Source organism: Megascapheus bottae, chromosome 4 (genome assembly GCF_031878675.1).
Source record: "Megascapheus bottae isolate mThoBot1 chromosome 4, mThoBot2.hap1, whole genome shotgun sequence".
NCBI classification, from domain to species: Eukaryota; Metazoa; Chordata; class Mammalia; order Rodentia; family Geomyidae; genus Megascapheus; species Megascapheus bottae.
The window spans coordinates 26,351,620-26,376,641 of NC_143512.1; the positions used below are offsets into that span (position 1 = coordinate 26,351,620).

At 37.4% G+C, this 25,022-nt stretch overlaps 1 protein-coding gene across 1 annotated transcript; it reads left to right on the plus strand.

Annotated features, from left to right (window-relative positions):
• The first annotated feature begins 1,122 nt into the window (after positions 1–1,122).
• Positions 1,123–20,051, plus strand: Riok2 (RIO kinase 2). Its single transcript, XM_090331588.1, has 10 exons — positions 1,123–1,335; positions 2,993–3,131; positions 5,430–5,546; positions 6,915–7,090; positions 7,886–7,974; positions 9,631–9,822; positions 13,112–13,204; positions 14,105–14,608; positions 16,889–16,985; positions 19,828–20,051. Exons 1-10 carry the CDS (start codon positions 1,270–1,272, stop codon positions 19,990–19,992), a joined length of 1,638 nt encoding a protein of 545 aa, XP_090187714.1. The 5' UTR covers positions 1,123–1,269; the 3' UTR covers positions 19,993–20,051.
• Positions 20,052–25,022: the final 4,971 nt, after the last annotated feature.

A 25,022-nucleotide genomic window follows, 5' to 3' on the forward strand; every position in this document is an offset into this window, starting at 1 on the left:
ATCACCAAAGTGTTGTATTAGAAGTAAACATCGAAACTTATCTGAACTAACCCTTGGTTATTTCAAATTAGTCATTTGGCATCTCTCAAACTCTTTGCTTTGTGTCTTAAGTGAAGTAAAGCATGGAAATAAAGTTTTTTCTTAGGTGAGGGAGGCTAACGAAAGAAAGTTGCATTCGAGAAGAGGATGCCAAAGACTGGGACATAGAGAGGCGTCTCTTTCTCCTCCACTCGTCCACTATTTCTGTGTATTAGCGATCCTAGCTGGAAAGACGTAGCAAATGGCGGCCTTCAAAATCGACTGCCTGTTTCATGAACGAAAGAGTAGTGTTTGAATGGAACAACAGATTCTGCTTCGGTCTTGAAACGGGGGGGGGGGAAAATCAGAACTGTGACGCATAGACATCGAGAGAGCCGGGGAATGGAAGCCAGTAAATGACTGAATTCCAATGCTTTGACTCAAGGTTTTCCGACGGGAGCCAAAGAGCGGTTCCACAGCAGAGGCTGGGAATGAGATGAATAATACCGTGGACCTCAAACCTGGAGCACCACGCTTAATCTGCGAGGGAACCAAACAGCTGCATGTAAAGGTCTAAAACCTAGCTCGTGAAGTTGGACAGACAGGCAGTCCGTCCGAGTCAGCGGCGGTCATTCCGGCACGGCCCGGGCAGGAAAAGGGAAGGTCAACAACTTTGCTTGCCTGGAGAAGGAAGGCCGGGCACGGACGAAATCTGCGCATGCGTGTTTCCCTGCGCGGCCTTTCCGCTCTCGGACTTCATTACTAAAGGTTTTGTGACTCTTCAATCTCCCAGGGTCAGTCCGCGAGCGGTCGGTTAGGAAGAGTCTGTCAAAAGCAGAAGTTGTGGTTTGGACTAAACTTTGCTCCTCCCAGCAGTTTAATTCTGCGCCTTTCAGAGGCGGGACCGTTTCTCCCTCCCTGTCCCGCCCCCCCCCCCGTAGGCAAGTCCTGGCAGATACTAAACAATAAAGGGACACTTTGTTCAGAATGTGTGCAATCTGACAATTGACCCACATGCAAAACAACCACGAATACAGAAAACTACTATGCCAAGCCTTAAATACTGTAAATCACTTGGATTTTTCTCTCGACCAAAATAGAATCCTTTGAATGCCAACTAGGACAGTCCCGCGGGGTGGCGCATGCGCCATCTTCCGGCGGCGACCGTAAAGCACGTGCAATTACCCAGTAGCCTCTGCTCCTCCCTCCCGCTGTCGTGAACGGCGCCGGGCACCGCTGCGCGTGTCAGCCATGGGGAAAGTGAATGTGGCCAAACTCCGGTACCTGAGCCGAGATGACTTCAGGGTCTTGACCGCGGTAAGAGACCCCCTTTCTTCCCCATCGTCTGTCCGGCTTCCCCGCTCCCGGAGTCTCTTCCCGTAGCCCTCTAAGCTTGCGGGGGTCGGAGTGCTCCATTTCACCCCGGCCTGCAGCAAGGCCGAGGCCGGAGCCTCGGGAAGAAGCTCTCCACAGACCCGAGGTCTCAAGGCTGTGGCTCGGGATTGTCTCCTCGAGAACGGGACCGAAGCCTGCTCTCCAGTCCTTCCCGTCTGCTCGGCGTCTCGGTGGGCGTCTCGGCCGGCGACGCTTCCTGCGCTCTTCCTTCTGATTCCCTCAGGACCACGAAATCAAAACCTTGCCGGGTTCCCGGGAGCAGGTTTAGGGGATGGGGCGGGATGCGGGAGGGGAGGAAAGAAACCATCCAGCAAGTTGTCAAGAGAGTACCGGGGGCGGGGGGGGGGGAGCGGGTGCGAGCTATCCTCTTGGCTTTTATAAACAGCTAGTCACCTCTAAAAAGATAATTTTCTTCTGTGCTTCCTCATCATGTTCACTTCCATAGCATGAGAAAGGAGATAAGTTTGTAAGTATGCAGTCTGATGGGCAGGACATAAAAATGATAATGCTTATTTTCCAAGACTAGCTCTGCTTGACTTGCTGCCCTTACCTTTCCCTATGAACTTCTTCTAAACATACGACTCCTTTTATTGCTGCTTACCTCTTGTGTGGTAGTTGCATTCCTCTTACATTACTCTTTCAAATTAAATTGACAGCGTTTTCCTCTAATGATAAAATTCATTCCTTAATTTAGACACTTTTCTAATTTCCCTTCATGTATCTTAATTTGACTATATGCTCAAAATTTTTTTCAACTTTATCTTCTCACTTTATTTTTTCCCCAAACTCTTCTAAAAAATAATTTTAAACTTTTCAGCTTTCACTTTTCATTCCTTTTACCCTCCCACTTGCAACTGCCAACCCATCCTATAGTTTTCATAAGGATCTTTGATTCCTTTCTTCCTTCTAAAATCACTAGTATTTGCCTTATTTAGATAGTATTCTTTGGAGCTGGAATGCTCTCTAAATTCTCCAGTGTAGTTTCTCTGTTTTTGCCTTTAGATACTTTTTTTTTCATTGTCTAGGAGGAAAGAATTTTATTTTTCATCCTCTGTAATCCCTAACACAATACCTATGTGCTCTAGTTTCTCTTAAACATTTTCTTAAATATCTTGGATATTTATGATTTTTTTAAGCAAATGTTTAGATATCAAGTGTTTTAATACAAGCCACAGTGCTTAGCTTGTTAAGCACTCATGGTCTTGCTCTTGAGTCAGTGAATATAACTGATTAACATGTGTATCCAATTGTAATTTGAAATGTATTAGAGAAGGGAGAAACATTTCTCTCAGCAACAGATGACAGGTTACATACATATACAGAGTGGTTCCATGAAATCATGTCATCTAGTGATGACATATCTGTCCTAGTCTATGTCAGTACTAGATGTTGTCATGTTAGCAGAAAGATAAAATGCCTAATGACACATTTCTCAGAATCTGTCCCTGTTGTTAAGCCAACACTTCCTGGAAAACTCTCTGGTTAGGAATATTTTTAAGAGAGGTTAATTTCATAGCAAATTTTTGATAGACAAAGCATTGTGTTAGTTATGACTCCAAAATGATTCCTTTAATTTCAGGTTGAAATGGGCATGAAGAACCATGAAATCGTTCCCTGCAGTTTGATTGCGTCTATTGCCAGCTTGAAACATGGAGGCTGTAACAAAATTTTAAGAGAATTAGTAAAGCATAAACTGATAGCTTGGGAACGTACCAAAAGTAAGTATTTGTAAATTTCATCAGTTGGGTCCCCCTAAAGCTGGCATTCAAAGGCAAGAAGCAGAAGTTGCCTGACTAGAAACACTGACACAACTGACACAACATTCTTCGCTGTATTCTGTTGGTCAAAAATAATAACCAAATCTGGTGTATTGTATATACATTTATTTGTTTAGTTGAATCAAAGAAGGAAGGGAGAAAAAGATGATGAGAGAAAGGTCAAAGGATAAATCCATGTAACAGCAATGTTCACAAGACAACTCTACAACTTGGGAGGGGATAGAAGGAGGGAAAGTGGTAGAAAACATGAGAAGAGGTATCAATGTTCAAAAAGTAATGTACCCACTACCTTACAAATATCACTGTAACCCCTCTATACATTACCCTGATAATAAAATAAAAAATTTAAAAAATAACCAAGCCCATCTAGATCAAAGGAGTTAGTAAAGGGAAGAACAAGATTCCATTGCTAAAGAATCAGTAGGATAAGCCAATTGATCACTGTTGGCTCACGCCTGTAATGCTGGATACTCATGGGGCTGAGAACTGAGGATCACTGTTAAAAGCCAGTCTGGGGCATGAGTCTCAAGTTCTCCAGACTCATTTCCAGTTAACCACCAGAAAATCAGAAGCGGTGCTGTGGTTCAAATGGTAGAGCAGTGGCCTTGAGCTGAATTGCTTAGGGACACTGCCCAGGCCCAGAGTATAGGCCCCATAACCAACCCCACCTCCTTATCTCCCCCCCCCCCAAAAAAAAAGTAGGATAGAGTTATTGTCACTGTCACCTTTGAATAATTCAGTCATAAGACTAGAGCAGTACTAATCAAACTGTGGTGAGTAATGAGGTTTTGTTTTTCTTGTTGCTGTTTGTGAGTTAAAAGGAGGCCTGTTTTTAAAATTTACATCAATTTGTTATATAATGGGATTTCATTTTAACACGTTCATTTATTTATACAGTGCTTCTTGGTCATTATCACTCCTTTGCCATTTTCCATTCTCCCTACTCCCCCTTCTGGAACCATTCTCAGTAAATTTCTGTGTTTCATTTTCATTAAAGTACTTGGTCTATATTTGCCTTCCCTCCTTTTCTCCATTTGTCTGCTTTTCTCCCTTTAATGCTTATATCCTAGACAAAATAAAATGTTTAAACTTATAATTCTTTTTAGTTGAGGTACATGTTAAAAAAATTTTTTTAATTCTTTAAAAAAAGTAAAATATACATAGAAAAAAGCCAGAAGTGGTGCTGTGGCTCAAGTGGTAGAACTCTAGCCTTGAGAAAGCCCAAGAACAGTGCTTGGACCCTGAGTTCAAGGCCCAGGACTGGAAAAAAAAAGTGTGTGTATATATATATATATATATATATATATATATAATAAAAAAGTAAAATATTGGGTCAGGAATAAGGTGTAGTGGTAGAGTGCTTGCCTTGTATGCCTAAAGCCCTGGGTCTGATTCCTTAATACCATGTAAACAGAAAAGGCCAGAAGTGACATGAAAGTCCATGAAACTTTTATCTCCAGTTAACCACCAGAAAACCAGAAATGGCACTGTGGCTCAAATTGGTAGAGCTGTAGCATTGGGCTGAAGAGCTCAAGAACAGCACCCAGGCCCAGAATTCAAGCCCCATGTACCCTTCCTGCCCCCCCCAAAAAAGTAAAATATCAAGTAATTATTAGAAAAATGAAGAGAATCCTGGTGCCAGTGGTTCACACCATTAAACCTCTCCAGAGGTTGAGATCCGGAGAGTTGCAGTTTGAAGCTAGTTAGGGTAGAAAAGAATCCCTCAATACCCCATCTCTAAGATGACCCAGCATAAAGTCAGGGCTGGAGGAGTGGCTGAAGCCATTCAGGCAAGTGTGATGCTCTGAATTCAGAGTATCTAGTGCCTCCAGTAAAAAAAACAAATGAAGTAGAGGAATGAAAAGTAGCTCAGTGGTAAAAACACACAAAAGCTGCTGGGTTTGATGCACCAAAAAGTAAATAAATAAATAAATAAATAAAGCAGCTAACAAACTCAAAACAGGCAAAACTTTTTGGCCAAATGTAAATTTTTTGAATGTGTATAGTCTATATACTTGCCACAAATACTTATACACTGGTGTTTGTATGTGAGTTATACCAATTAGTTCTACATTAGACAAGAAATGAATGAGAAACTCGAAAGTCTGGGTACTGTATCTTTTTTCAACTCAGGTTTCCCATCTTTTATTTTATTTTTACACATTAATTTCATGAATTGATCTAACTTGATGCTGCAATATAACTAAAACATAGTTTCTGTCATTTGATTTTGTTTAGCTGTCCAGGGCTATCGGTTGACAAATGCAGGCTATGATTACCTAGCTTTGAAAACACTTTCTTCCAGACAAATAGTTGAGTCTGTTGGAAATCAGATGGGTGTTGGAAAAGAATCGGGTAAGTAAGTGCTATTAGTGCTGTTGGTAGCATTTTCATATTTACCATTGAGAAAATATTCTTTCAGTGTTTACTTTATTTTCTTACTAAACAGTAACTCCGCAGTACTGTTGAATTTACCTTTTGTTTAGTAGTTTATCATTATCTCCATAAATCTGTCAATGAAAATTCAGTTATACCAAGAATTAGTTTTCCTGTAATTTTTCCTTTCATGGGCCTCATATACGTGCTGAGCACATTATTTTTTTTTAAATACTACTGCTTCACCACCTACATGCTCTTACTTTCCTCTGAATACTCAATTCTTTGGCAAATATTTCATTTGTTATTTTGGTAATGATTTTTGTTCATAGTTTTAATTAAGGACTTATTTTAATGGAATACAATTAGAAGAGGGAGAAATGGAGGAAAAAAAAAAAAAAACATCTCCTGCTTCCATGCAGGAAATAGGCACTAAAGACACTTGATTCATAAATTGTACGTTTATAGCAATTGAAACTATAATCACAAGAAATCACACTTGTGTGTGTGTATGGGAGAGAGAGAGAGGGGGGAGACAGGGAGAATGCGCAGTGGATACTTGTTAAAGGAGTCTAGAATCAAGGTTAATTTCTTCACAGTCATGATGTAGGCTTGTAGACACCTGCCTTGCATGACCTTTTCTGTTTCACTGGTGTTTTATGTAAGAACACAGTTCTGTTAGATTAGAGCCCTGTTATTAATTAGGACCTCATTTAACCTCATCAGTCTCTTTAAAGACCCTGTTCCATGGTAAATAGGGCTTCAATGTATCAATAATGAATGACCTGCTTTTTTTTAATATACACAAATATAATAATTAGAATTTCCCCTTACATAATTAGAACCTGTCTAAATGTGGAGATTACAAATAGCAATTTGTTTTGATAATTAACAGACTAGTTAATTGATCCTCTGGGATCATGACAAGTATTAGTCATCAAAACAGTTGAAGACAGTAAATTAAATCATTTGTCTTGTGCTGGTTATGCAGCTCATTACCATGAGCAAGGCCTTGGGTTTGATCCCTAGCACCACCAAAAACAAAAAACAAAAACTCGTCACAGACCATTAAAGAACATTTAGATGATATCTCCTGGCTTTGATTGTTTTGACACAATGGTAGATACAGCCATTGCTTAGAAGCAATAACCTTTGACGTATTGCATCTCTGGATATTAAGTGGTCTGTCATAAATTGTGACTTAAAGAAATGAAAAATTTTACCAAATAAACATCACTACTAGGAAAGATGACAGCTGTGAATATATAGTCCTGTAAAGTTAGATTTATGTTTATTGACTGCAGTAAAATCAGAAACATAATGATCCTTTTAAAATCTTGGTCCTAGATATTTACATTGTTGCAAATGAAGAAGGACAGCAATTTGCATTAAAGCTTCACAGACTAGGAAGAACCTCCTTTCGAAATCTGAAAAACAAGCGTGATTACCATAAACATAGGCATAGCGTGTCTTGGCTTTATTTATCTCGCCTCTCTGCCATGAAGGAATTTGCATATATGAAGGTATGTTTTTAATGATTTTTATATTTCTTAACCAAATAATAGATACAAGTGCTTCCCTAACCTCAGGCTCAATCTCTAAGTCACTCACTTTTTTAAATTTTTATTTATTATTTTTATTTATTTTGTCAGTAGTGGACTTGAACTCTGGGCCTGGTCATTGTCCCTGAGCTCTTCGGCTCAAGACTACCACCCTACCCCTTGAGCCACAGTGCCACTTCCAGTCACTCACTTTTTTTTTTTTTTTTTGCCAGTTTTAGGCTTGAGCTCAGGGCCTGAATGCTGTCCCTGAGCCTCTTTGTGCTCAAGGACAGGTGTTTACAACCTGAGCCACAGCGCCACTTTTGGTTTTTGAGTGGCTTATTGGAGGTTTTCTTCCCCTGCTAGCTTCAAACCATGATACTCAGCCTCCTGAGTAGCTACAGCTCACAGGTGTGAGCCACCAGTACCTGACTAAAACGTAATTGTGTAAAGGCTTTTAGAAGACAATATGGCCTTTTCTTCTAATATGGGAAAATACATATATTTCTATTGCTCTTTAAAAGTAATGATTTCTTGGGGTTGGGAGTTTGGCCTTAGTGGTAGAGTACTTGCCTAGCATGCACGAAGACCCAGGTTCGATTCCTCGGTACCGCATACATAGAAAAAAGCCGGGAGTGGTGCTGAGGCTCAAGTGGTAGAGTGCTAGCCTTGAGAAAGTCCAAGGACAGTGCTCAGGTCCTGAGCCCAAGCCCAGGACCAGCAAAAAAAAAAAAGTAATGATCTCTTTATTAACTTATTCCTGCTTTGCTGTTTTAGGCATTACATGACAGGAAATTTCCAGTTCCCAAACCAGTTGATTACAATCGCCATGCAGTGGTCATGGAGCTCATAAATGGTTATCCTTTGTAAGTATTCACTATTTTTAAAGCCATAAGTTCTAATAAATGAATTGGAGGTTCATTTTACTTTAATAAAAAAAAAAATTAAGCCATGTAGTTGCCTGTAATCCTGGTACTCTGGACTGAGATCTGAGAATCACAGTTTGAAGCTACCAAGGCAGAAAAGTCCAGAAGATTCTTATCTCCAGTTCAGTACCCAAAAAGCCAGAAATGGAGCTGTGGCTCAAGTAGTAAAGCACTAGCCTTGAGGAAAGGAAAAGAAAGCTCATGAACAGTGCCCAGATCTTGAGTTCAAACACCAGAACCAGCACACACAAATAGTATTGCTTCTGGGAAGTCTGAAACTCAGGGAGAGGTGTGTACTCATAAGTGGAAGATGCAAGTTTCATTTTTAACAGTTTGGACTTTGTGGTTTCTTATTCACTGATAGAATAGTCATTCAAAATTGGTTATGTTCCAAGGACTTTAAGCTCCGTATTGCAAAAAACCAAGTCCTTGTGCAAATTTATCTTCTGATGGAAGGAGAGATGAGGAATAAAAACCTAAACAACAAAGCACATGATGTAGGCGATATATTTGCAAATGGTATGCATAAGAATAAATTGGCATAAAATGAGATAGAAATACTAACGTTTTATATTGGAGATTGCTGTTTTATGCAGGGTCCTCAGGAAAAGTCTCAAAAGGTGAAACCTTTTCAGTGTAGAAGCTTGAAAAGGGAAGAAGTCTTAAGAGACTATCCCATGCAGAACCGACAGCAAGTGAAGAGGTTATGGGAAGAGTTTCTGTTTATAGCCATGCTTGGAGAAAGAGCAGGCCTGTGTAGCTGGAGCTGAATGACTTTAAAAAGTGTTGACAAAAACAAAAAACAATAGATGAGGTTTTAAGTGATAAAACCATTTAGAATTTGTAGTGCTTATGAGGAATTTATAATTTTGATACAAAAACCATTGAAAGTTTGGAACAAGGAAGCAGTATGCTTTACCAATGTCTTAATAGTGTCACTCTGATTAGTGGAAGGAGTCTTTCTTGTAATATAACTAAGCAAGAGATGATCATAGCTGTATGAGTGTCATGAAGATGATGAAAAGTTTGATTCTAGGTCTGTGCAGCCCGGACCAACTTAAATTGTTTGGGACTGGATTTGAATGTGAAAAACTGGGGAATTGGTGATGACAACAGGGTGTTTGAACTGAGTTGATGAAGAAAGAGGAAAACATGAAGAGAATATTGTTCCAAGTGTTTAGTAAGGAAGTTATCTTGAGAATAATAGAGGTCAACTGACTAGAAATGATGAAGAGTAAGAATTTCCATTTAGGAACATGGAAATCATTGTCAATTTGATAAGAGCTATTTAATTGGGATGAGGTAGATAAAATACTGCTTAAAATGGGTTTGTTGGAAAGTAATAGGAAAGAAATGGTAAATGGAAGCAAATTGTAGCAAATTGTATAAAGAAGATAAAGGAGGTAGTAATCCAAAGAAGATACAGAAGTAACTAACTCAGTGTGTGTTTTGTTTTTTTTTTTAATGTCTACTGATGGAATGAGCAACTGCTTGGTACCTAGAAAACGATGGAAATTATCCACATCTGCATACATACTTTCATTAGTATAATATTATGAATACTTATAACCTACTCATATTTAAAAATACTTTCAGATGTCAGGTACACTATGTTGAAGATCCTGCATCGGTATATGATGAAGCTATGGAACTCATTGTAAAGCTTGCAAATCATGGTCTGATTCATGGAGATTTCAATGAATTCAATCTCATACTGGATCAAGAGGACCATATCACCATGATTGATTTTCCACAGATGGTTTCAACTTCCCATCCTAATGCTGAATGGTATATGCTAAAATTAATGCCAAGTGTACATGTGTTTGTGTGTGTGACAGAATCATGTTTTAGTCATAATTTTCTAATGGGTGTTATCATTTGGTTCAATAACTGGTTTGAAGGTTAGTTTTAATTTTTTTTTAATTTGTTTAAAAAAAATCCTAGAATTCTCCCTTGAGAATTCTTCCATTCCTTAGTATTTTAAAGTGAAGGGAATGTACTTTACTCCATTTTTTAAAACATATTCTTTAAGTATACTCTTATATCAAATTCCTGATGTTTTATTAAAATAAATCATCTATTTTGTTTATATAAACTATAGTCAGTATTACATCTAAAGAAATTGAGCTTTTCTTTTGTGAATAGATATTCAAGTCAAAATTTGTTAGCCACAGACACTTTTAAGTGGAAACCTGGGCTGTGTGTGTGTGTGTGTGTGTGTGTGTTTGCTCGCTACTAGGGCTGGAAGTTGGAGCCCTGGGTTCTGAGTTACTTTTACTGTTATGGGTAGTGCTCTAGTTCTGTCCTTTTTGCTGGTTGACTGGAGATGTCTCAAATTTATCTGCTTAAGATGGCTTCTAACTTCATTCTTCAGACTCAGCTAGCTAGGATTGTAGACATGAGCCACCAGCACCTGGCCAGAAACCCAATTTTTCAAAACACAAGAGCCTGTTAAGAAGTAGGGATGTGGAGAAGAACCTGAGGACTACCACCTACATTTACTTTTCTCCTTTTCTTATATTACATGGTTTCCTTCGAAAGAGTTTCACCATGCATAATTTAATAATTTTGCCTGGCTTTAGTAAAAGTTGTGAGTCAGGACTGGACTCAATGAAAAGACAATACTAATTTCATGTCATTGTTGGTTTTTATTTTTATTATTAGAAATGAATTCACATCAAATTTTACCCTTAACCCAGGACAGATTCACTTTTGTATTCTGTACTATTGCTATCCTTCACATTAACCATCTAAGCTAGTCAAGTTGTAAAGTAGGACCTCTTGATTGATTGATTTTGTGGGATTGAACTCTGGGCCTGGGCATTTATCCCTGAGATCTTCAGTTCAAGGCTACTGCCCTACCCCAGGCCCACAGCCCCACTTGCCATTTTCTAGTGATTAATTGGAGATAAGAGTCTCACAGTCTTTAGTGCCCAGGCTTGCTTTTAGCTTGCTTTTAACCTCGATCCTCAGATCTCAGCCTCCTGAGTAGCTAGGATTACAAGAGTGAGCCACCACACCCAGCCCTTTTCCCTTATTTATTTGCCCATATTCCATGATGCCACTGAGTGTAATTAAGTAAAAGTTAAATTTTTTTTAATTTTTATTTTTTTATTGTAATTAATAAAAGGGTTACATGATATTTGCCAGATAGAAGGTGCATTAATTCACATACATTGATACCCTTTCACATGTCTTGGTAACCATTACCCTCCCCCCCACCCCACCCCCCACCCATCTTGGTTTTCCCCCCTTCCCTGTCAAATTTCGAATAACCAAAAAGTTAAATGTTTTTTCTCTTCCTGTTCCAAATTTTATAAGAAACTTATAAATGTAGCAACTGGTACCATTTATACCATCTTAATTCTTGCATTTTTATTCCTATAAAGTTTGAACTTGAAACAGTTAATGTTAACTGAAGCTTGTCTTCCTTCTGGTTTCCATTAGAAAACCCACTTATTCCTAAAAAGGAATTGTCAACTTCAAAAAATATTTCCCACAAAGCTATCCAGAAAGATTAGTGACTGGCACCTGGATGGTCAGTAGTTTTTTTATGTTTATTTATTTATTTATTTTTTGCCAGTCCTGGGCTTGGGCTCAGGGCCTGAGCACTGTCCTTGGACTTTCCCAAGGCTTAGCACACTACCACTTGAGCCTCAGCACTACTTCCAGCTTTTTTCAATGTATGTGGTACTGAGGAATCAAACCCAGGTCTTTGTGCATGCTAGGCAAGCACTCTACCACTAGGCCAAACTCCTGGCCCTTTATTAATCACCATTTTTACTAAAATGGAAAAGCGTAGTCACAGAAGAAAGAAACAATGTCTAGGAGATACCGAAGTTAGGGATTGATAGCAGATTATTACTGCAGATTTTTTAGGTTGTACTGTTTGGGGGTGGGGGGACATTCTGAGTCAGTATTGGAGCAAAGAAGTTGAGCCACTAGGATATAAATAAGCATGTGTCTAATTTTGAAAACGTATTTGTATGTTTATATGTCTAATATATAGAATGGTAATTGATTCTCCCTCAGGTTGTCCTGAAGATTGATTTTTTTTTTTAAGTTTCAGGAAGATGGTCAGTTCTGCGCCATCCTGTCCTAAATTCTCTGTGATCTGGAGATTTTCTAGAGAATAAAACTGTTCTTGTTGCTTAATGATGACTATTACCGAGGTCATTTTATTGTTAGTCCAGATTGTCACTTGTAAGCCACAGCATTATCTATTCTATTATTGTTACAAATCAGCTTGTGGATATTAAAGACACAGGAATACTATTCAGCAGGCTTCAAGCTTATAAGTTGTTAATTTTAATCTTCATCTTTCCCAGTTTCCTAGGAAACTATATTGGGTGTTGCTGAGGAAGCACAGCCAGACAAATGGAATTAATAAGTGGAAAACTATTCCTAAACTGTAGACCTCAATCTTTTTGGGGTTCACAACCCCCCCCTCAACACACCTTGACTTTTTGATCACAGAAACAATATTGACAGCATTAGCCCTTAGAGGTTTTATTTATTTTAAAATTCTATGGCACTGTAGCTAAAGTGGTAGAGTGCCAGCCTTGAACCAAAGAGCTCAGGGCCAGAGTTCAAGCCCCACAACTGACCCCCCCAAAAAAAAATTCAAACATACTGGCAACTAAATTGTATTAACAGTAGAATTTGAACTTGGAGCCTTGCACCTTGCACTTGCTAGGCAGCTGCTCTACTTTGAAGCCATATCTCTAGCCCATTTTTGCGCTAGTTAATTTTGAGATAGGTTATTGCTTCCTGCCCAAGCATGTACCAGGACCTTGCTGTACATATTTTAGATTTCCCAAGGTAACTGGGTTGGCAAGCCGAAACCCAACTATCGGCTGACAGAAGGTCTGGAGAACTTCCCTACACTTGTCTTCCTATTCTCTGTCTCCCAGGATTACAGGCATGAGCTGCGTCTGCATTTTTCTTTTATGTAAAATATTTTTCATCTTGATATAAGCAATAGAAATATCTGCAAATAGTAAGGATACTGTCATTGACCAACAAGGAAAAGAATGAGCAACCAAAAGATGACATAAAAAATACTTTGTTTTTTCAGGTATTTTGACAGAGATGTTAAATGCATTAGAGATTTCTTCATAAAACGTTTCGGCTATGAAAGTGAACTTTATCCAGCTTTTAGTGATATCAGGTTTGTACTCAGCTTGCTTTTTTTTAATTGTCAGGTTTGGGGCTTGAACTCAAGGCTTGGGTGCTGTCCCTACGCTTTTTCGCTCAAGGATAGTGCCTTATCACTTTGTGTCACAGCTCCACTTCCGGTTTTCTGGTGGTTCATTTGAAATATGAATCTTACAGACTTTCCTGCCCTGGCATCAAACTTTGATCCTCAGATCTCAGCTGCTTGAGTAGCTAGAATTACAGTGTGAGCAACTGGTGCCTGGCTCAGCATTGCTTTTAATGGTAGGCTTTTTAAATGTCTGATTGATTTAATTCTAAATGATAACAACTTGTTGTGTTCACTTATGCACATAACTGAAATTTGAAAATACTAAATACTATTAAATTTTAGGTTGAGTGTATCTTATTTCTTATAAATTCAAGAATCTTTTGGTCTGTGTTGTTGGTATATTATATGTATTTCTTTAGAGCAAAAATCTTAGTTGATTCTTGGGATATAATCATATGCATTTTCTAAGCTAATATTTCTCATTTGTCTTAAATATTTTAAGGTATTTCTCGACTTGAAATGAGCTTTATAATTTCAAAAGAAATCTTTAGCTCCCTTAAAAGTTAATTTACTAAGATAATACTTAGTAACTTAGTAATTTTCTGTAACTTCTATAAATTTCCATAACTGAAGTTTCTATAATTTTTTCCTGTGAGTTACCTTTTATTTATGTTATTTTATTCTTCAAATGACAACTAGCATAAATCTTTTTTATGTACTTAATCAAAAAAATTTAAGAATGTTATTTAAAAGATTTTAGGAGTTTTGACACACTTGAGAATCATAGTTTATTAGGATAGTTAACATTTATCCATCTCAGATATTTTCTCTCTCTTTAAATCCTTCACACTTTATTTTTTCTAGAAGGGAAGACTCTCTTGATGTTGAAGTATCTGCCAGCGGTTACACAAAGGAAATGCAGGCAGATGATGAACTGCTACATCCAGTAGGTCCCGATGAGAAAAGTACTGAGACAGAGGAGGGCTCTGATTTCTCACCATCTGATGAAGAGGCTTCGGAGGAAGCAACAGTGTGTAGGTTAGAAATAGAAGGTGAGCAGAACTCTGTACATGGGTTAGGTGACTCATCAGGAATCCTTGAACAAATAAAGGAAGACATATCTGAAGAGACTGCTGGTGCATATAATTTTGAAATGACTGAATTCAATGAAGCTGTAGAAGAAATGGAAAGGCAGAGTGTCGACAACAATTCTGGGAGTCCGTTTTTTGTGAGCAGAACAGAAAATGACAGCTTGCAGGATGCTCGTGGTGGTCAAAGAGGAAGCCCTGCTGGCTGTGAAGAATATGAAGATGAATGCCCTCATCTGATTCCCTTGTCATCACTAAACAAAGAATTCAGGCCTTTCAGGTAGACATTCTTGTTGAGGGCTTTTGACTCTTAATTTTGAGACCAGTATTCTTTGATTCTGGCAAATAAGTTTGAAATTAAAAAAAAGTATGTAGAAGTTATATTCCGTCATTGTTATATGTAAAGTGAAATTAATCTTTCGGTGTTAAAACTGGACATTTTGAAATTATTTTTTTATTGAATTTGAAGTAGCCTATTGACTAAATTTCAAATAATTCAGCTTTAAACTATAAACTCAACAGTTTTCATTGAATCATTGTCTTTTTAGAGGCATCAGGTTTCATAATTACACATCTAATGTGTATTTGAATTTTACAAAGGTCTATACATGTATAAACCGCACAGTAAATCTGCTTTCTTCATAAAATACCTACAGTGAATTTTTCTCTGGTGCTTTCAGCCCCCTCTATATTTTGTTCACATACAGTTAAAATTATTAATGGTTCCGTGTTTTCAGAATGTTTTGAGAATGCTAATGAACTAGGCCCAGTTTAAATTACCAAAGGTCCTAAAACTTTAATTTTAAAATCTGGGATAGTTTACTAGCAAATTATAGTTTAATGCAGTTGTGGTTTTATTTATCTCAAAATATGAATATGGCAAAATTATGTCAACCATGTATTTTCTCATATGTCTTCAGGCTTGCATCTTAAGGCTGCCTTTAGCTTTATAGTTTTGTTTATAAAGCAAAACATAAGAATTCTTATTTCTTTTGCAAATAACTGTAGATCTTCAGCCTTAGAGCTACTGTGTTTAAATAATAAACTTAAGCAGAAGCTTAAGAGGAAAAATTGAGTAGAGATGGATATAAATTTTGAGTGACTATTGATCTAGATCCTCCAAACAAACCAAACCAGTAGATTTGATTTATTGTGCTCCTCAACTGTGGGTCTGTAGCCCAATTATTTGAATATAAGTCAGAATTGGATTTAATTCACCTAAACTGCCAAGTATCATAGCGTGGCTAAGCTATGAAAACATACTACAGAAAGTATCTGTTGTTTACCCTAATGATGTGACTCAGCTTCTGTGGCAGACTGTTTTCCATTATTCAAGGGAGTTTCAAACCTCATGTTGCTTGCCCAAGAAAACTTCAAAATATAAGTTTTATCATTGTAATTTTGAAAGATGTTAGCCATGCCATTATAAACCTAGTATCATTCTAAGGAATTGGTCCATATTTTAGGCTGAGGTATGCTAGAATTTGCAGTCAGCAAGCCGGGAGCCTGTGTAAGGCAGTGATACACAGCTCTAGTCCGTATCTGAAAGCCTGAGAACCAAAAGAGCCCTTAGGGTAGATTTGAAGTTCAGAGTCAAGAGACTGCTGATGTCCCAACTCACGAGACACCAAGAAGATTTGTTTTTTCTTTTTTGTCTTTTTGTTTGTTTGTTTGTTTTTCATGGGTTGAATACCCTAGCACACTGGGAAGGCAGTTCTACCACTTCAGAAACACTCTCACAGACATACCCAGAGTATGGTCACACAAATACATGGCATTCAGTGGCTAGTGTAGTTGACTTGTTAATTTAACTGTCACAATGTTAGAAAAAACCCTGCGTAGAGCTAAGTAGTCTATTAAGCAGGGTAAACAAGTAATAAATTGTACTCTTCGGCCACATGCTGGACAGCATTTCATTATTGGTCTGAGCATGGAATTTTATTGCTGAATATAGAAGTAAAACATGTTGCTAAAAATACTGAATATTAGTATGGTCTGAGACTTCTTGCACATCATATATATTAAAATCTCGAGTAAATATTAGAACTTTGGGCAATGTGAAAAATAAGTTTGCTGCCATGTTTTTCCTATCTTCTAAAGCAAGCTTAGAATACCGTCTCTGGTTACGCTTAAATGCTTCACACTTGAAATCCAAGCACTAGAGAGGTGAAAGCAAGAAGTGCATGTGTTAGAGGCCAATCTCACCAATATTAAGACCCTGTCTGAAAAGGAAAAAAAAAAGTTCTCTATTTTTACTGTTCCAATGATTATTTAGTAAGGTAGAAAGAAAATGTCTCAGATTTATAAGTGAGATTTGCATGTAAAGTTTTAAAGACAAGACATAGCAAGTTGGTAGGGGTTGTACTATCAACATTGAAAAATGAAGATTATTAATGTTAAGCTGAATTGTGTAGAGTTTTACATTCATAGAAATTTTAAATATAATGGCTTATCTCAAGCATTTTATTTCTAAGCTTTATCAAATAAATAATTTAGTTAGGCATGATTAATTATTATGAAATTAACTTGGTAAATTTTGGGGTTTTAAATTTTGTTTCAGAGATGAAGAAAGTGTGACAAGTATAAATCAGAACAGAACAAGAACTCTAAGTGTTACTTCTGCAGGCAGTGCTGTAAGCTGTTCAACAATTCCTCCAGTAAGTAATCACACATGTGCCAAATACTAGCTCACTGCTGTGAGCTAGGTACTGGGAGGATTCAGACATATGGATGGACTTGGCAGATTACTTTTGTAAAATTGTAATAGGTACAAATTTACTCATGTAGGAGAAAGAATCACTTTTGAGGGTCCCTCAGATCTTTCAGGGAAAGGCAACATACCAGTAACTTAAAGGACAAATGATAGATATTTTAGGTCTAGTATGGACTTTGTGGATCCCCATGTGGAATTTTAACAATGGGGGAATTTAGACCTAGATAGCTTACGTGATTAGTCTTACCCATCTGCTATAAGAGATGTGAAAATGTATCTCCTTCACTACTATTTTTCTCACAGAAATAAGTAAAAGTTAAAATGTAAGAATCTCAGGTTTTTATGATTTCTTTGCCTGAAGGTCTAATAATTTACTTGATTTTTCTGAACATAAAATCTATGAAATATTTACATTAAAGAAAACTATTGCAGGGCATGCTGATAATTACATGCCTGTAATCCCAGATAATTAGCAGACATCTGGGATTTTGGTTTGCTGCTAGTCTTGGCAAAGTTAGCCTGAGATTCTATGTGAAAAACAAAAAAAGCTGACTCTGACAAGCCTCAAGTAGTAGTGTCTGTTTAGAAGCACAAGGTTTTTTTTTTGTTTTTTTTTTTTCATTGTAATTAGTAAAAGGGTTACATGATATTTGCCAGATAGAAGGTGCATTAATTCACATACATTGATACCCTTTCACATGTCTTGGTAGAAGGTGCATTAATTCACATACATTGATACCCTTTCACATGTCTTGGTACCCATTACCCTCCCCCCCACCCCCCACCCGTCTTGGTTTTCCCCCCTTCCCTATCAAATTTCAAATAACCAAATACAAATAAATTCAGTATATCAGATAACAAAGTGAGATACTGTAACAATATGAGATAACCAAGGGACAGCAAAAGAGATGAGAGACACGTAGTACATTAAGGACAACAATCATTCATTATATGGCTTTTGTTTCAATATCCTGGAGGTCCTTTCATAGAAGCACAAGGTTTAATCCCTAGTAAAATCCTCTCAAGTATGATCAATCTATCTTTTTCTGCATATTCCCCATTCTTGGCCTGTATACTGGATTTATTCTTTCATTTGTTAGAGTTGAAACAAATGTTTATCTCATAACAATGTTATAAAATTAGTAATTATAATTAAAGAAAGGTTAGTTTTAACTCATGCTGCTTTCTTAAATTCTAATTTGCTTTCCTTTGTATATGAAGATGATGCCAATCAGGCTAGGATAAAATTGTGTTTTCATGTTTTATTCATTGTTCTTACAGCCAGAGACATGAACTAAAGTTTTAGAGTGAGAAGTTTTTAAACCTTAACCCTCGAGTTTTTTGAATTACATTATAAAATATAAATTCTCCTTTTAAGCAGGGAGGAAAACTAAAAGATCCCTTCAGCCTACTTTAATCATGAGGATATTTCTCTGATCATTGAAAAAAATTCTTCATCTCTTGAAGAAAAGAGATATTTTTGAGACAGTCTCTTTGTGTGGCTGACTTCCAGTTTGGAATCATCAGGCCTTTGCCTCCTGAGTACATACACCTCACCTGACCTCTCTTGAGATTTTTGTCACTTTTCTTTTTTCTTTTTCTTTTTCTAAAGGCAGCTGGGTGTAGCAGTACACCCTGTAAAGGCAGTTAGTTGGGAGGGCAAGAGTATTATGAGTTTGAGACTAGCTGGGGCAAAGGTATGAAGACCCTGTCTTCAAAACAGTTTTTGTTTCATTTTAAGGAAAGGCTTAAAGTGCAGCCCAAATGGTAGAGCACTTCCCTGGTATGCATGGGTTCTAGGCTCAATTTCCTTTGTGTGGGGGTGGGGGGAGGGGAGAAAAAAATTAAGTACTCAGATACTAAGCAATCAACTACCACTGAGCCAGAGTCATCATTTGTAAAGTCTTTTTTTTTTTTGCCAATCCTGGGCTTGAGCTCAGGGCCTGAGCACTGTTCTTGGACTTTCTCAAGGCTAGAGCTCTACCACTTGAGCCTCAGCACCACTTCCGGCTTTTTCTAAGTATATGGTACTGAGGAATCAAACCTGGGTCTTTGTGCATGCTAGGCAAGCACTCTACCACTAGGCCAAACTCCCTGTCCCTAAACTCTTTTCTTAATAAAGAGTCATTGCAAACAGAATATTTCAAATTCAGTCTTGTGATTTTTATGGTTTATTTCTTTTACTTGAGTCTTTTGTCTTTGATGGGTAAGGGGACTGGAGTTTGAACTCAGCACTATGCACTTTCTAAGGAGGTACTCTACCATTTGAGCTACACCTCCAACCCTTGACAAAGCATGTTACATGTCTAGGAAGATATATATATATATATATTTGTCTGTGAGTAATGGCTACCTTCTAATCATTTATGCAGCTAAAGTTAAGACATTCTTGTATATGTTATCAATAGCTAATGCTTTCAAAAATAAATTTTTTGTTACAAAACCATGTCCATTTTTACCTAGAAAATAGGAATAGCTTTAATCCTTCAGCTTTTTTTCTTCAGTTTTTATAATTGACACTAGGGGGCAGTGTAGCAGTTTGTTGCCTAAACAATTGTTTCTGTATACTACCATTTTTTGCTGTGTAATCTTTGTAATTTCTGCTAGGAACTTGATTTCTTGAAATTTATATCGGCTTTTTGGGGGGGGGTCATATATGAATTTTTAAATTTTGTGCTTCTTAACATACATTTGAAAGATATAAATAATGTAAATCTTTGTTTTAAGTAAATTTCTGTTCATTACAAAATGGTTATCAGTGACACTAATTTTACAAATCTTTCCAGGAACTGGTAAAACTGAAGGTGAAACGTCAGCTGACGAAACAGCAGAAATCAGCTACCAGACGTCGACTACAGAAAGGAGAAGCAAATATATTTACCAAGCAGCGTAGAGAAAATATGCAGAATATTAAGTCAAGTTTGGAAGCAGCTAGCTTTTGGGGAGAATAATGTAGTCAGTATAGTGAATGCTTCATATATATGTGTGTGTATGAATCTAAATATACATATATATACATACACATATACACACACACACATATATATATATATATGTGTGTGTATATATATATATATTCTCTACTACCTTTGGTCTTTGAAGACCAGTATTTGAATAAATAAACCTATAAATTCGACTCATTCTCATCATGTCTGTCCATAAATTATAGTAATTCTACTAAGTAGTCCATTCTCTAAAGTGTTAAATCTTTTGAAGTAATTTTTTCAAAATATTTTGATTAGGAGTATTTGCATATCTTTTATAAATCTCAGTATCACAGTTAGTGTCCTGTTTTGATTTTTGGTCTCTACCATGAACAGGTAGATTACGTGGTTTTGAAACACCACTTTTTTTTTTTTACTTAATAGTAGAAGCAGTTTAAAGTAATCCTATTTCTTTTTTTTTTTTTTTTTTTTTTTTTTTTTTGCCAGTCCTGGGCTTCAGCTCAGGGCCTGAGCCCTGTCCTTGGACTTTCTCAAGGCTAGAGCTCTACCACTTGAGCCTCAGCACCATTTCCGGCTTTTGTCTATGTATGTGGTACCAAGGAATCGAACCCGGGTCTTCATGCATGCTAGGCAAGCACTTTAACCACTAGGCCAAACTCCCGGCCCCCTATTTCTTTCAGCCTGACTTACTGTTAAAAATTCAATATTAACTACTTTATACACTTGTTTTGAGGATTATATGAGATAATGCACATGAAACACTATTATGAAAACATGTTATAAGCACTCTGGCATAGCTATCAGAAGGACACTTTCCTTTCTGAAGCTATGCAATCTGTTGCCTTCTACCTGACCTTTGGAGAATTGAATGTTTCTGAGTTTTTTTTTACTATTTGGAAGTAAGGATAACCCAGTAATTTATAACTGATAATCCATAATTTTCTTAGCCTTAATAGATGAGCCTATAATCCTGATGGTGTTTACAAAGGCAGTGTGGTCATGAGAACAGAAACTTGAGCCACTCCCACTGTAATTTTTTATAGCCACCAGCTTCATGCTAGGTTGAACTGAAGTAGATGATGGGTAGAAGGGGTTAGAAGGAATGACTGAAATATATATGTATGTAAGTATATTATATATGTAAAGACTTACATATGAGTATGCATTTGTGTGTAAGTGTGTGTGATACTGGGGTTTGAACTCGGGTCCTTAAATTTGCCATTCAAGTGTTCTGCACTTGAGGCATCTCAGTTGTCTTCTTTTAGCTTTCATGATTTTCCAGGTAGTGTCTCAATGTTATTCTTCAGTTAGCCTGGACTAAAATCCCCTACTTAATCCTCCTACCCAGCTTGGATCATAGGTATACCCCACCCTGCTGTGTGTGTGTGTGTGTGTGTGTGTGTGTGTGTGTGTGTGTGTGTGTGTGTGTGTGTGTGTGTGTGTGTGTGTGTGTGTGTGTGTGTTCTGGGGTGGGTTTTTGTTTTTTTGTTTTTGCCAATCTTGGGCTTGAGCTCAGGGCATGAACACTGTCCTTGGACTTTCTCAAGGCTAGAGCTCTACCACTTGGGCTTCAGCACCACTCCCAGCTTTTTTCTATGCATGTGGTACCAAGGAATCAAACCCAGGTCTTTGTGCATGCTAGGCAAGCACTCTACCACTAGGTTAAACTCCCAGCCCTCACCCTGCCAGTTTTATATTTTAATATAGGATCTTGTGAACTTTTTGCCCAGGCTAGCTTCTAACCTGATGGTTCCCACATCTACCTGGGGAGTAGCTGAGATTGTGGGTGTGAGCTACACTGTCAGACTTCTCTGTTTATATCAATGACTTTAGAATATATTGTCATGTAGCAGTAGAAAATACTTAGTGAATGAAATACTAGAATATACACCATGGTTCCTTCCTCAAGGATGTTATATTCATTGAGTTATAGAGATGAACATGTAGGTATGTGTACCAGATTTCAGTCTTATCTAGCAACCCTGGGCCAGTCAGTAGACACCATGGATGGTGAGACATGACCACTAGATGGCAATGATTTTCTACAATCACCTACAGGATAGCTTTACATCAGTGAAACTAGTAGGTACCTCCTGAGATGATCAGCAAATTCTCCTTTTTCCTTGCAAAAAACAGTTCTGTTTGCAACAGCTAGCATTGTTATCTAATAAATGTTTTTGAAGTATGGATATAAGAAAATACCAAATCCAGTGGACAATTAGACTGATTCTGGCAGTATTTACATAACCTTAGAGTTTTTCATCTTTAAGGTGTTCATTTTTCATGTTCTGTCAAAAGTTTTTATAACAAAATAACTGCTAAAGGCAGTATAATAGAACCGCACAATGTTTATTTTGGAATATACTATTATATTTAGAGTGTTAAAAGCAAATTGGGAATAAAATTATGACCTCATATACCATTAGGGTTTACTTAGTTGACTTAGTAAACTTTGGCACATAAAATATTTGTTACTGTTTGAGAAACTTAGATGCCATGTAGGTATAGATAATTCCTACCCTTAATCGCCTAAAATTCAGGTGAGCCACGCAATAAATTTAAATCAGAAATAGAATGTTCATCTCACTTGGACAAAGATTACTCGTCACTTTTGAAGATTGTGTGTGTGTATGTGGTGCAGAATGATGTTTTTCTGTCTTGTTCTTTTTTTTTTAACTAGAGTTCAACTTTGGATATTTGTTAAGACTTGGGCTGGGAATGCTGGAGGATAGTGATAGAATACCTGCTTAGCAGGATACAGATACTGGGATCAATCCATTTCTCCCCAAAAAGATTCTTAGATACTTTACTCAACACCTTGCATAGTCTACTCCAAAAAATTAATATGGCGTACATTTATGCTAGCCTAGTATTGATGATTAGTGACGTGTTCTTTAACACACAGCTGGCTACCATTGAGCTTCCTTCAGAAACCTAACAGTGTTTAGGAGCTACTAATCTGAGAGTTAGTGATGCCTTCGATGATTATTCTTTTGGCCAAGAACTTCATAAATGCACTGGCCAGAAGCTCAGCCGGATGCTGCCCTACAGGAGAGATTATTAGGCTCTCAGGCAGAGCATCCTTAAGGGGTGATTGATTTCATTGTCATGTATTCAGGATGGGCAGCTCTTCATCCCTCCCCTGAACATCTGCCCAGAGAACTTCAAATCATATCTTAGTTTGTCCTTGGTTAGCTTAGTACTAAACACGTCTTAGACAACTGTGTACCAAGCTGGAGATTGAAATCATGCATTCATAACCAGAAGTATAGTGAAAAGCACAAAGCTTACATTTTCCACGAAAATGTTATCATTGCAAAAGACATTTTCTGTCAAGCTTATCTTAATATTATGAAAAGTTATACTACATTAACATCAACTTACTGTAAGTTTAATTCCATAAGGTATTCTTTATGATACAAGGAGCATGAATTATTTTTTATGTCACCATGATAAATGGGAAAATCTTATGTGCTTCATTTTAAGAGAGCTAAAAGAAATACTTGATTAAAAAATGCTTCACACCCTATTTGCTCTAAATCTTTTGTCAGAAGTTTGGATTAGATAAGGAAGGGAAAATGTATGTTGTTTACCTTTAGTTTTCCAAATATTTTGATAGTATGTAGAATTATCAAGAGAAGAGGTATACAGGCCCCCTTCCCCCCATACTGAGGCTTGAACTCAGGACCTGAGCACTGTCCTTGGGCTTTCTCACTTGAGCCACAGCACTACCACTTCTTTCTTTTTCTATGTGTGTGGTACTGAGTAATTGAACCTGGGTCTTCATATGTGCTAGGCAAGCAAGCACTCTACCACTAGGTCAAACTCCGGCCGGTATACAGGTTTTTATGATACAGTTGTATTTATGATACAGTTATACCTTAAAAACCTGTTGCAAGCCACAACTATATTTGGAAAGATGAAAAGCAGAATTTCAGGACAATACAAAAAATACCCTAAGATCCTGATACATCTCACTGATTGCTACAGAGGAAATTCCAAGGATTCTGAATGAAAAATCAGTGCCATAGGGAGTGGAGGTGGTATGCAAGGAGGATATGGCTGAATAGGTAGACTGAAAAAGCTAGCTCTTGCAAAAGAGGAAGTCATGCAGAAAATCCAGAAGACAGAAATGAGTTTGCTTGCTAGGCTGCAGTTAGGGAAAGATACTAAATTAAAAATGATTTTCAAAATTGAACAATTTGATGTTTTGAGAAAAAAAGAGCAACTATGTGTTTTAAGCAACACAGTGATCTGATTTTAAAGTAGGCTAAATGTGATTAGTAGGAATTTGTCGATTTGGAGTGAAGCTGAAAGTTTGCAATTTGTAGTCTAAAGATTAAGGCTGTGACAAGGTGGAAAGGAATCCATCTATTATACTAAAATTAATGACATTCTTTATGACCTTGTTTTTAATTGTAGCCATAAGAAAATAGCTTTAGAAGTAAATTTTTTTTTGTCAAGAGTCCCAGGATGAATAAGGATGGGAGCATAAGGATAAATAATGAAATGTAGTTTAGAGTTTGTATCCTGCCCAGGTTTTCTCCTGCAAACTTACCCAGTGCTTCAAACTTTGGCCTTCCTGACACTGAGGTGTAAAAGAAGACAATCTTTGCAACCAGATTTTAAGTTGATTTTTATACTCTTCCCTAACTTGGGAAAACAAAGTTGTGTGTTTTCTTTCTGTAATAAAACAGCCTTTCAACTCATGACACACCCAAAGAAACCCATTTCAATGGACAAAAGCCCTCACTGGAAACATTTTTCTTTTGCATCAGGGAAGATCAATGCTGGGAAAATGCGTTCTTGAGTTTATGACTATCAGAAGACTTTATTATTTTGTAACTTGGTCTTTCTCCAGTTTCGATCTGTGGAAAAAATAAGGCCCCCCCATGCAGTTTGCGATTTCTCCTTCTTTAAACAAATGCTGAAAAGAAATAATGTTTCTTCTTTGACAGCAAGATACATGCTAAGTGCAGTGCTCTGGTGGTGGCATGGAAGCAGAGTGGAAATTATAGTTTATAGTGTGGAATGAA